The sequence below is a fragment of the Dipodomys spectabilis genome, unplaced genomic scaffold (assembly GCF_019054845.1).
Source record: "Dipodomys spectabilis isolate Male_0828 unplaced genomic scaffold, ASM1905484v1 ptg000087l, whole genome shotgun sequence".
In the NCBI taxonomy this organism is placed as follows: domain Eukaryota; kingdom Metazoa; phylum Chordata; class Mammalia; order Rodentia; family Heteromyidae; genus Dipodomys; species Dipodomys spectabilis.
The window spans coordinates 433,823-447,070 of record NW_024870764.1 but is presented as its reverse complement, the minus strand read 5'-3'; the positions used below and the strand labels follow the sequence as shown (position 1 = coordinate 447,070).

Genomic DNA, 13,248 nt, shown 5'->3' with positions numbered 1-13,248 from the left:
GTTTATTAGAAGCTGAAAGCAGGTATAGAAAAACTGACAGTTCAATATCTGATAGGTGTGTATGGGTGGCAATTATACCATCTTCTCTGTTTCTTGTATTTGAAGATTTCAAAACTTTTTATGTAAGGAAGTTAGAAGTAGGGATTGTATGCACATATAAAGTGGATCTATAGAGGTTCATCATTGAGCATAAAACTGGGTGGAGAGTAGTTTTGGATAAAGAAGAAGTAGATGGACCTTGATTGTGGATGGCTTTGTTGGCCTTGATGGGACATTAATAAAAACATTCCAGGAGCTCAGGGCAGCCATTAAAATCTCAATATGAAAGGAAGTATCCAATTTGTCTTTGAGGATGAGTCTCTAGCATTTGGCTGGGGGGTAAATTTGAAGGCAACAAGATCAGAGTCCTAAAACTAGTTAAGAAGCTGCTGTTGCATTCTAGGTTTGAGACTTTATACTAAACTTAAGAAAGTGTTGCCTGAGATAGAAAAGTAATGTTGATTTAGATTACTTAAGCAGTTAACTCAGATGATTGGTTGATTCTCTGTGGTGAGGTAATTAATAGAGTCAAGGTACTTGTCTAGATTTTGTGACTAATACAGGGAGGTGCCAAACTGAGACCACTAAAAGGGAAGAAGAGCCAGAGGAGAAAAGATCATTGCCTCGGTGTTGCTCATCTTTCATGTTATGTTATATCCAGTTGGCAAGACTTCTTTCTTTTCTTCTTCCTTTAGGGTACTCTTTCTTCCTTTTCAGTTTTCCCCTTCCTTCTTTTCTATTCTTTTCTTTGTTCTTCCTTGTTTACTTTTTTCCCTCTCAAATCTCATATTCTACAAAAAAATTCTAGACTGGGGTTGGGGGGTAGGGGGTTGGCCTTGTTCTGGGAGCCATGAGCACAAAGTAGGGCAATTCAAGGAAATTCTTTGATGGTTACAAGAAGAAAAGTTGGCTAGAAAGTAACATAGGAAACCCGAATAAAAGCTTTTGGAAGGTAAGGAAGTTGTTTCAAGAGTGACAGTGATGAACATGTCAAAACAGCACACGGGTACTTATGGATGAGGACTAGGAAAAAAGCATAGCCTGGTTTTCAAGAATTCAAATGTGTGATGTAAGCCAGTTAAGGAGAGACAGACTAAAGAAGGAGAAACAGACTGGATGACTTTTAGGAGTTTTCAAGTGAGGAAGTTGTACACTTGCTGGTGAAAAATGTACTTGAGTCAAGAAGTAATTTGAGGATACAGATGGAGATTTGAACTTAAAAATACAAACTATAAAGGCAGAATTCTGAAATGAAAAGGGAAATTTTTTTATTTGAAGCTGTTAAGACATTGGTACGACTTGCTTTGTCATACAGTGAGCTCCCTGTCAGTGGAGTAGTCAAGTGAAAACTAAATGTCTTCTGGGAAGTTTTAGCTCATGTTCAGTTCCCAGTGGTTTTTCCCAAAGTTGCTTTAAGCATTACAAACTAATGAGCTATTCAGTAGACCTTCTTTTTCTGGCAGATCTCCAGAGATTTTATTGAATCACTGAGCCAAATTGTTTGCCTTTGATCTTGAGGGATGGAATTACGCTTTAGATTCTTGGGTAAGAAAATATTGAGGGCTGGGAAGGTGGCTCAGTGGTAGAGAAGCTTGCCTTGCATGCCTGAGGCCCTGGGTTCGATTCCTCAGCACCACATAAACAAAAAGAAAAAAGCCGGAAGTGGCGCTGTGGCTCAAGTGGTAGAGCACTAGCCTTGAGCTGAAGAGTTGAGGGACAGTGCCCAGGCCCAGAGTTCAGGCCCCACGACCGGACCCCCCGCCAAAAGAAGAAAGAAAATATTAAGACTTATGGGCAAGGTGGCTCACACCTGTAATCCTAGCTACTCAGGAGGCTGAAAACAGAGGATCACAGTTCAAAGCCAGCCCAGGCAGGAAAGTTTGTGAGATTTATCTGCAATAAACTACCAGAAAACTGGAAGTGGAGCTATAGCTCAAGTGGTGGAGTGCTAGCCTTGAGCTGAAGAGCTGAGGAATAGTTCAAGTCCTACGAGTGATTTAAAAAAAAAAAGAAAAGAGGGGCTGGGGTGGTGGCTCAGTGGTAGAGTGCTTGCCTTGCATGCATGAGGCCCTGGGTTCGATTCCCCAGCACCACATAAGCAAAAAGAAAAAAGCCAGAAGTGACGCTGTGGCTCAAGTGGTAGAGCGCTAGCCTTGAGCTGAAGAGCTGAGGGACAGTGCCCAGGCCCAGAGTTCAGGCCCCACGACCGGACCCAAAAAAAAATAAAAAAGAAAGAAAATATTGAGACTCAGGGTCTAGAAAATCTTCATCATGATCAGTGGTCAGAGTATTCTGAGCTTACCAGGTGCTTTGGTCAAGGTAGTCGCTTTCTACACCCAAATGTCTTTTGTTTCAAATTTTTGAGTTTTATGTCTGTCCATATTTTTGTAAAACAGTTACTTGAAATAGGCTAAATTACACTGAAAGGGCAGGAGAACTGCACAGAAAGGCAACAGTTGCTTTCTTTTTCCTGTGTTGCATATTTCTACTTGAATTTTTTTTTAGTTTACATAGAATTTTGTTTTTTTTTCTAGAGTCAAGAGAAAGTAATTAGGTTCCATCGAAGTTCTCTAGTTTTCATATTAGATCCTGCTTTGGGTAGCATGTAAAACCATTCAAGGGTAACTTTTGCTGTTTTGTCTCAAATGCCTTAGGTACTTATCTGTTTTCAAATCTGGCTTCTAGGATTACTGGAGCGTGAACAGCATAAATGACTGAACTCAACTAATTCTCAGAAAGCTACATATTACTCAGTACTTTCCAACTTTCTCATTCATCACTTGTTTTACAGAATCAGTGATGATTAAAGTAATATTCCTTGCAAAAGTATCTTGAATTCTGTTAGAAGTAAAATGACTGAATCCAGTCATGGAAACTAGAAAATGCATGTACTGGAAAACCAATTTCCTATTTCTGAAGAAAAACTCAGACCGTTAGATGTGATAAATATGTGATAAGTAAATATTTTTTTGAGAAAAATAGCTACAATATCAATTCATTTGCCTTTTTTTGCTGGTCCTGGAGCTTCAACTCAAGACCTGGGCTCTGTCTCTGAGCCTCTCTGCTCAAGGCTAGCACTCTACCACTTAAGCCAGGATGCCACTTCTGGCTTTTTCTGAGTAGTTTATTGGAGATAAGAGTCTCACACATGATCCTAAGATCTCAGCCTCCTAAGTAGCTAGGATTTCAGGCATGAGCCAACACCACCTAGCTCATTTTCTTTATTAAGAACCCATAGATAGGGAGTCGACCTCCCAACTGATTCTAAGCCTGCAGGTTTGTTTCCTTGCTCTAAGAGTATAGAGTTAAGTATAGAAGTTGAGTCATTGCCTTTTTCAGATTAATAGTTTTCAAATGTGTTAGGAACCTAACTTAACTGTCCTTTTGTCATATGCTTTTTTTTTTTTTTTTTTTTTGGTCAGTCGTGGGTGTTGAACTCTGGGCTTGGGCGCTGTCCCTGCTTGTAACTATCTATTTGAGACAATTTTTTTAATTCTAATATGAGATTTTGAGATAGTAAATTTAGACAGGAGTTGGAAATACAGTGTAAGAAGCAAACTTCCTGTTCCAGAGGATGCAGTCAACATATCTTAGTCTATTGTGATTAAATGTAATGATATAAGGGTTTTAAAGAGTGAGGCCTGATGCCAGAGGCTCAAGCCTATAATCCTAGTACTCCAGGGGCTGATATCTGAAGATCACAGTTTGAGGACAGACAAGTCAGGAAGTTCATGAGACTCATATCTTCAAGTAATCTGTAGCTGTAGTGGTAGTTTCCTAGCCTTGAGCAAAAAAGATCAGGGACTTTGCCATATGCCTGAGTTCAAGACCAGCTTTCAAAAAAAAAGTCAGCAAAACCTACTTGTTTCTAGTAGCTTACACCTGTATATAATCCGGGCTACTCAGAAGACAGCGATCTTGGGATCAAGAGGTTCAAAGCCAGCCCAGGAAGGAAAATCCTTGACATTCCTATCTCCAATTAACCACCAAAAAGCCAGATGTAGAGCTGTAGCTCTAGTGGTACAGTTCTAGCCTTGAACAAAAATGCCCACAGCCCTGATGCCCCGAGTTAAAGGCCAGGACCAGCACAAAAGGTTCTTTTTTAAAAATCTGGATGCTGAGCATGGTAATATATGTCTGTAATCACTACACTTAGGAGACAAAGACAGGAAGAATGCAAGATGAGGCCAACATGGGGTACACAACAAGATGGCATTTCAAAAATAATTAATCATTAATTAATCATTAAAAAGCCAGAAATGAAAGTGTGATTTAAATGTTAGAGCACTGAACAGAAAAAGCCAAGCAAGGCCTGCGTTCAAACCCCAGTACTAGAACAAAAAAAGTTTTGAGTATCTTGAGAAAGAATTATATGTTTAATAATAAAAGTGATTCCTAACATGCCAAACCTACATCAATGTGGTGGATTGAAACTCCTTTAAAGATAATTTTTTTAGTAAAAAAAGATGCCAAGGCTGGGAATATGGCTTAGTGGTAGAGTGCTTGTCTACCATACAAGAAGTCCAGGATTCAATTCCTCAGTACCACATGAACAGAAAAAGCCAGAAGTAGTTCTGGGGCTCAAGTGGTAGAGTACTAGCCTTGAGCAAAAGAAATTCTGGGACAGACCCTGAGCTCAAGCCCCAGAACTGACAAAAAATAAAAAGATGCCAAGCCTGTATACCTAGGAACTTAAATTTTGTATGTATATACTTATGCAAAAAACAGAATATAGGGCTGGGAAGGTGGCTCAGTGGAGTGCTTGCCTTCCATGCATGAGGTCCTGGATTTGATTCCTCAGCACCACATAAGCAGAAAAAGTGGAAGTGGTGCTGTGGTTCAAGTGGTAGAGTGCTAGCCTTGAGCTGAAGAGCTGAGGGACAGTGCCCAGGCCCAGAGTTCAAGCTCCATGACTGACAAAAAAAAATACAAAACAGAATATAATACAGATTTTTCAAAAGCTACCAGAAACTGGAGCTTTGTCTTTCAGATTTTAAATTAGCTCATGTTAGAACCGTTAAAATAACATTACAAAATAGGCCACCCAGGCTAAAAACTTTCCAATGAGGGGGTCTGTATTAGCCAAATAGTGGGCCAAGAGATTAGAGGTAGAAATGAGATTGGAAGGGTATTAGGAGAGTGGTTGGTAATTATTGTTGTTCCAATTTTCAGTACACTTTCACTAACAGAAATATTTCTTGTAGTGTAGAACCAAGTTTGACAAACTGGTTTTGTGAATCAAATCTAATTTGTCACTTGTTTTGGTATGTTCTATGAACCATGAGGAATGGTTCTTATATTTTTAATGGTTGAAAAAGAAGGAAAGAGTATTTCATGACACATGGAAATTATATAAAGCTTAAATACTATAATAAGGAAATTTGAGGGGGGGGGTCCAGTTGTGGGACCTGAATTCTGGGCCTGGGCACTCTCCCTCAGTTCTTCAGCTCAAGGCTAGCACTCTACCACTTGAGCCACGGTGCCACTTCCGGCTTTTTTCTTTTTGCTTATGTGGTGCTGAGGAATCGAACCCAGGGCCTCATGCATGCAAGGCAAGCACTCTACCACTGAGCCACCTTCCCAATCCCTAATAAGGAAATTTTATTGGAACACTTCTTTATATACTGTCTATGGCTGCTTTCATGCTGTAATGGCAGATTTGATTAGTTTCGACAGAGACCAAATGGTCCACAAATCCAAAAATCTTCCCCTGGTCCTTTACAAAAAATGTTTACTGACCTCTGCGTTATCTGGCCTTTTAAAAATCTTTTTCTTCTCCTTTTTTCTGTTATTTGGGTTTGAACTAAGGGCTTCAAACTTAGTCAGCATACCTCCTTGGTTGAGACTATCTTCAGCCAATCCTCCACTTGTTAATTAAAGACTTATTGGTTAATTGAAGTCTTTTGGACTTTCCTGCTCCTACTGTCTTCGAATCCTGATCCAGTTTTCTGAGTAGCTAGGATTACAAGCATGAGTCGCTAATACCCAGCATGAATTTGGCCTTCTAACAAACATCTTTCTGCTCAGGGGTTGAAATTTCGAAGTATATATATTAAAAAGGGTAAAATGGGGCGCCCGTAACTCAAACCTGTAATCCTAGTACTCTGAGATCTGAGGATTGCAGTTTGAAGCCAGCCCAGGCAGGAAAGTCCATGAGACTCCTCTCTAATTAACTACCAGAAAACCAGAAGTGGCCCTGTGGCTCAAAGTGGTAGAGCATGAGCCTTGACCACAAAAGCTAAGAGATAGCACCCAGGCAGGCCCTGAGTTCAAGCCCCAGGAGAAAAAAAAACCCACATAGATAAAAGATAAGCCTGCTTCATAGTAGTGGCAGTAATATTTGTTGGTTGATATAAAAAAATACTTCTCTCAGTGGCAGAATTCAAATTCACTCTAGGTAAATTTATGTTTTCTTTCCTTATTTTTTCCTTTTCCTGGTCCTAGGGTTTGAACTCAGGGCCTGGTCATGGTCCCTGAACTTTTTTCCCAAGACTAGCAGTCTACCAATTGAGCCACAGCTCCACTTAATGGCTTTTTTGTGGTTAATTGGAAATTAGTCTCAAAGACTTTCTTGCCTGAGCCGGCTTCAAACTTCATCCTCAGATTTCAGCCTCCTGAATAGCTAGGATTACAGGCATAAGGCATAAACCTCTGGGGCCCATCCTTTTCATTCTTTTTGAGGACTTTCATTCTTTTTGAGTTGACCTCCAGGCTTAAGTGGTAGAGGGCCTCCCTAAAAAGGAAGAAACTCTTGGGGTACTGGTGGCTCATGCCTGTAATCCTAGCTACTCAAGAGACTGAGCTCTGAGGATTGAGGTTCAAAGCCAGCCAGGAAAGTGTGAGACTCTTATCCCAGAAGTGGAGCTATGGCTCAAAGGGGTAGACTACTAGCCTTGAGCTGGAGCTCAGGGATAGCACCCATACCCACAGTTCAAGCCCCATGACCTGGAGCAAAAAGAGCAGGGGACTTGAGTTCAAATCCTAGTACTGTCCAATAAAGAAAAAAGTAATTGACATCCAGACCCCTAATGTGAGCAGAGGAGACTCATGAGTCACATAATATATATTTATTTTTTTTAAACTTTAAAATGATGAGACAAAGATGACTTTCATTTAGAAAGTACCAAGAAATTAGTTTTTTATAAATACAAAAATTTGTTGGCATATGGAAAAGCAATAAAATACATAGAATGTGTTCTTTTCCTGATTTTTTTGTTGTATTTCTGGATAGATATTTATGACCTTAATCTCTAGACTACCAAAGTGAATACGAAAGGTAAACAGATTTGAAGAAAGGTTTTTTCCTATGACAGTGAAGCAATGATAGGTTGACTTGTTTTATATAGAGAGATAAATTTGGAATTAAAACACAGGAATGGCACTCTAACAGTGTGACATTAGTATTACCCTCAAACCAGAGGCAGTCCGTTCAAAGGACACATAGCACTTAGGATATTAGTTAAAGTAGTAGTTTAAAAGGCTCTTTGTTCACATTGGCAGGAGTTGACCCGCAAGGATATAAGAAATGTGCTAATCTCGTTTGACCATTGGCCTAACTGTAATGTCTGTATCTCATAATTAATAAAAAGGATATTTTCCTGAGAGCTTAAGGATTGAGACCTTTAGATGCTTCTTTACTTAAGGGTTTCTTCTAAATATCAGATTTGTCCTACCTGATTTGGAGTTAGACCTTCTTGAATTTGTTTACATTTTCATTCTGTTCCACTTCTTGAGCTGATAGTTTGCTAAGTTCCATAAGCCTTATTGAAGTTCCTGTTTTCCTTTTGATAGAATTGTCTTTAGGTTTCCCACAGTGCCCCCTTTGTATCTTAATTCTGTGACTAAGGTGCAAGTCAATTTCTACACTCTTGTTGATGCTTATTAATTTGTTTCATTCCTTTAGAACAAGATTTTTCTATTTCCACACTTGACATTTTGGTCCAGATAAGTCTGTGCATTGTAAGGTACTGTCTTGTGCCTTTTAGGATAATTTAGCAGTAATCCCACTGGCCTCTTCACCTAGATGCTGGCAACCACAATTACAAAATGCCAGCCAAATATTCCCAAATGTACCCTGAGGTTGGGACTCAAAATTGCCTTCAGTTGAGAACTATTGCTTAGATCGTTGGGTTTTCCACACTGCGAAGTTTATACTTATTGGACTATCTTCATGATACAGAGACTTCACTATCCAAATGATTGCATTATTCTTTTCAAGTTCTGGTTAGTGTCTAACTTGAATGACAGTGACATATATATATATATATATATATATATATATATATATTTTTTTTTTTTTTTTTTTAAGGTATTACATGCTTATTGTGCTTGCTTGCTCAGCTGGTGCTCTACCAGTTGGTATGTCTCTTTTTCTTTTTTTTTTTCTTTTATGGGTCCAGTCGTGGGGCCTGAACTCTGGGCCTGGGTGCTGTCCCTCAGCTCTTCAGCTCAAGGCTAGTGCTCTACCAATTGAGCCAACGTGCCACTTCCGGCTTTTTTCTTTTTGCTTATGTGGTGCTGAGGAATCGAACCCAGGGCCTCAGGCATGCAAGGCAAGCGCTCTACCACTGAGCCACCTTCCCAGCCCCCAGTGACATATATTTTTATAGGTTCAATATTTCAGGTCATTACTGAGGGATATGGAGTATTTTAAGCCAGACTGAGCTACAAAACAAGACCCTGTAGCAAGAAAAAAAACTTGTAATCCAAAACACTCATGTTTCATAATATAAGGACTGTTTCTGTGCCAGTATTGGGGTTTGAACTCAGGGCTTAGTTGCTGTCCCTTAGCTTTTCACTCAAGGCTAGTGCTCTTACTATGTGAGTCACAGCTCCAGACTTTCCTGCCCAGGCTGGCTTTGAACTGCATTGCTCAGATCTCAGCATCCTGATTTGCTAAGATTACGGGGATGAGTCATAGGTGCCTGGCTTAAATTAATACAAGGACTTTTTAAAACATCTTTGTAGCTTATATAGAATTGTAATTTCAGATTAGACTTCTTGTTTTGAAGATGAGAACAAGGAAAGAGAAAGTGAGAAAAAAGATTCAGAAAAGCAATGTGGGCGTGATCTTTGTGTGTGTTCCTGTGTGTACGTGTGCACATGCATGCACAAACGCATGCGCAAATCCTAGGACTTAACTTTTCAGACTCAAGAGCCTAGGCTCTGTCCCTGGGCTTTTTTGCTCAAAGCTCATGCTCTGTCATTTGAGCAACACCTCTACTTCTGGATTTTTTGGTTGTTGATTGGAGATAAAAGAGTCTTGGGCTGGGAGTGGCTCAGTGGTAGAGCGTTTGCCTTGCGTGCCTGAGGCCCTGGGTTCAATTCCTCAGCACCACATAAACAAAAAGAAAAGAGCCGGAAGTGGCACTGTGGCTCAAGTGGTAGAGCGCTAGTCTTGAGCTGAAGAGCTAAGGGAGGGGACAGCACCCAGGCCCAGAGTTCAGGCCCCACGACTGGACCCAAAAAAAAAAAAAAAGTCTCATAGACTTTCCTGCCCTGGCTGGCTTCAAACCATGATCCTCAGATCTCAGCCTCCTGAGTAGCTAGAATTGCAGGCTTAATCCACTGGCACCTTGCTTGCCTCCATGCTCTTAAAGATGAGATGTGCTTCACTTATTCTTTCTTCAACCAGCCATTTTCTGTTGGTCATGGGGCTTGAACACAGGGCTGAGACCTGTCCTTGAGCCTCTAGTGCTCAAGGCTAGCACTCTACCACTTGAGCCACAATGCCACTTCTGGTTTTTTCTGAGTAATTTCTTGTTGAAAGTCTCACAGACTTTCCTGTCCTTGGCTGGCTTTGAACTGCAGTCCTCAGATCTCAACCTCCTAAGTCACTAGGATTACAGGGGTGAGCCACCAGCACAGCTCAGCATAGGCTTTTGACAACCCTGCCTTCGTGACTACTTTCTCCTTTGTTGCTCCTCCGTTACTGGGTTCTCTGGCTACAGACCACCCCAGTGTCACCATTTTGTTTTGGTGAAGAGTAGACATATCTGAGGCTCAAGTCACAGTAAACCACTCATCCTTTATTGCTTCAGTTCTGTGTGCCTTCACCTAATCTTTGGCACACTTGGTAGTATAGGATTTGTTAGTATTTTTTCCCATTATTCTAGGTCATTTGGGAATGTACTTATTAACAGAAATCATTCCTTTGTATAATTTTCTGGCTGCTATTTATGGGGGTCTCTGGAACAGTGTCAGCTGCCCTCTGGGACAAGTGTGTATTGATTATTTAATTCAGTTTTGTTCTCTTTCCTAGGATGCTCCAAGATGAAGCGCAGTAAGCCTTCTAGCAGCAGTGAGAGTTCAGATGATTGTGAGTAGAACTGGCTGACAGCTGGGAACCTCTGCCCCTTAAGAATCTTGTCTTTTCCTTGAAGATAATCTATTTCATACTTCCTTCAACAGTTAAAAATGTTTCTGGGAAGAAATTGTCAGGGCCCTTTTTTTAAACTATAATTAGTAATAAATAGGTAAATTAGGTATAAGAATTGCTTTAGTATAACATGTAACAACCTGGTTTTTACTCTATTAGCTCAAACAATAAAAGCCAAATCTAGTAATGCTATGATAGAGCCTTTCTGGTAAGGAATACAAAATTGAGAACATAAACTGATTGTATCTAAGGTACTAGTAGTAATGTTTGATTAGTTAGTAATGTTTGATTATGGGTCAATTATTTGTAAAATGTCTTAATACAAGCCTTCAAGGAAGTACTTAAGTTACACAGATAACTTGCTCCAGATTTTTAGTTTATCTAGTTGTTTCTGCAGATACTTCTTTCAAGATAGAATATGAATTGTGTTATTTCAAAGTATTGTGAGGTGCTATTATGACAAATGGTTCTTTTCAGGTTTGGCACTGTTTGAATCTTTTGTATTCTGGGAGATGACTTAAAAATACCATTAGACTGCATATGAAACTGTCTTTTAATTTCTTTAGTAGAATAAGATCATGGTCTTATTTCTTCATAATTTTCTTAGGTGGCATTTAGTTGCATTAGTAGGTATTACGTCTTGGCATTTTTTTCTAATTGTCTTTTGCAGGTCCTTCTACTTCATTTTTTCCTGGCAAACTATATAAAAGCAAAATCAAGTCAAAAACTGAAAAAGAACAAAAGAAACCTGCTGAGGTGAGATCAGTTATCTATTTTCAGACTAAAAAACATAGTAAGATATGTCCTGCCTACATAATTATAATACCCATAATCTGAAAATGTGCAAAGTAACATATATACCAATGGATTTGCCTTACATATTTTGAATCTGATTTTAGATGCATACACATTTAGAATTACTTTGTCTACTTGGCAAATTGAACCTTTTCATCATAATGTGATGCTTTTTTTATCTTTGGTAATTTCATTTGCTCTGAAGACTTGGGTCTTTTTTTTAATTCACTGTATCAATCTCTTTTTTTTGCCAATCCTGGGGCTTGAATTCAGGGAGGACCTGGGAGCTTTCCCTGAGCTTCTTTGTGCTCAAGGCCATAGTGTCACATCCAGCTTTTTCTGAGTAGTCTATTGGAGATAAGAGTCTCAGAGAATTTTTCTGCCTGGGCTGACTTCAACTGTGATCCTGGGGGCTGGGAAGGTGGCTCAGTGGTAGAGTGCTTGCCTTGCATACATGAGGCCCTGGGTTCGATTCCTCAGCACCACATAAGCAAAAAGAAAAGAGCCGAAAGTGGTTCTGTGGCTCAAGTGGTAGAGTGCTAGCCTTGAGCTGAAGAACTAAGGGACAGTGCCCAGGCCCAGAGTTCAAGCCCCAAGACCGTACCCCCTCCTCCCCCCCAAAAAACTGTGATCCTTAGGTCTCAGCCTCATGAGTATCTAAGATAACAAGACTGAGCCACCAGCACCCAGCTCAGTTTCCCACCCCTCCCCTTTTTTTGTTCATTTCCTTTCTATTTGAAGAACTTCATTTAGTCAATCTTTAGGGTAAGACTGCTGGTGATAAATCCTCTTAGTTTTCCTACATTTGAGAATGTTTTCATTTTACCTTGTTTCCTAAAGGACATTTTTGTTTGATATAAAATGCTGCTTTGACAGTACTTTTCTTTCAGCTTTTGAAAAACAATGCTTTTTCCTTCTAATTTATTCTAGTGAGAAATCTGATACCATTCAAATAGTTGTTCCACTATAGGTAACTAATCACTTATTTTTTAATTATTTCCCAGAATTTTTCTTTTATTTTGAGAAGTTAGCTTATGTCCCTAGGCATGGATTTCTTTTGATTTACTTTATTTGGAGTTGAGGAAGCTTCCTAACTGTCAAGTTTTTAGCCATTCAATATTCTTTTCACCTCTACCTTAAAGATAAATTCTCTGAATGTTAGATACTCTTTATTTTCCTACAGGTCCTTTTGCCTCTTTGATTTTCACTATGTTCTTTTCAGATTGAGTGATTTCTGTTGTTTGCTGGTTCTTTCTTTTATTTTTCTTTATAGTTCCTATTTCTTTGCTGAGACTTTTTTTTATTTCCAATTGTTTCCAGTTTCTTTTTTGCTGAGATAAATTAATTGCACAAAGGGATTTCACTGTGATATTTCCATATATTTATATAATGTACTTTGATTAAATTCACCTCTTTATTATACTTTCTTAACCCCCGCCCCCCCACTCTTTTCAAAAAGTGTGCTAGTCCTAAGGCTGAACTCAAGGACTGGGCATTGTTGCTGAGCTTTTCTGCTCAAGGCTAGTGCTCTACCACTCAAGTCATAGCTCCACTTCTGGCTTTTTGGGTGGCTAATTGGAGATAAGAGCCCTCATGGACTTTCCTGCTGAGATTAGCTTTGAAATGTGATTCTCCTATCTCAGACTAGGATTACAGGCATGAACCCCTGGCATCCAGTTACAAACGATATTTGTATTGAAGCATTTTTACCTTGGATGCTTTCAAATACTTGTCAGGTTATTGTGACATATGTGCTGTCTTGGTACCTATGGTTGTTGACAGTCTTTTCTCATTTCTAGCTACTTTGATGAATGATTTTTCCATTGTACCCTGAACCTTTTTTGGTGTTATATGACAAGATATTGAGCCTCACCTAAATCTTCTCTTTTATCAATACTCTGAAGTAATCAGACCAGTGGGAATACCGGTGTTGACTCTTTACCAGTTAAAGAATACCTAAGCCCCCTGTCTTTGCTCTTGTTATCTCTCTAGGAAACAAATTACTACTTGGTGGTATGGGAAATTCTTACTTTGTT

The 13,248-nt window shown here is 39.5% G+C and overlaps 1 protein-coding gene and 1 non-coding gene across 2 annotated transcripts in view; both read left to right on the top strand.

Moving 5' to 3' along the window:
• Jade3 (jade family PHD finger 3) overlaps positions 1 to 13,248 on the top strand; it is a 106,771-nt gene that overhangs the window by 42,113 nt on the left and 51,410 nt on the right. The window contains exons 3-4 of the mRNA XM_042684484.1: positions 10,301 to 10,357; positions 11,088 to 11,173. Coding sequence (XP_042540418.1) covers positions 10,312 to 10,357; positions 11,088 to 11,173 — 132 coding nt within the window. The 5' untranslated portion in view covers positions 10,301 to 10,311. The remainder of the gene's footprint in view (positions 1 to 10,300; positions 10,358 to 11,087; positions 11,174 to 13,248) is intronic.
• Positions 2,062 to 2,135, top strand: Trnaa-ugc. The gene has a single exon. It is a non-coding gene; the product is annotated as a tRNA-Ala (tRNA).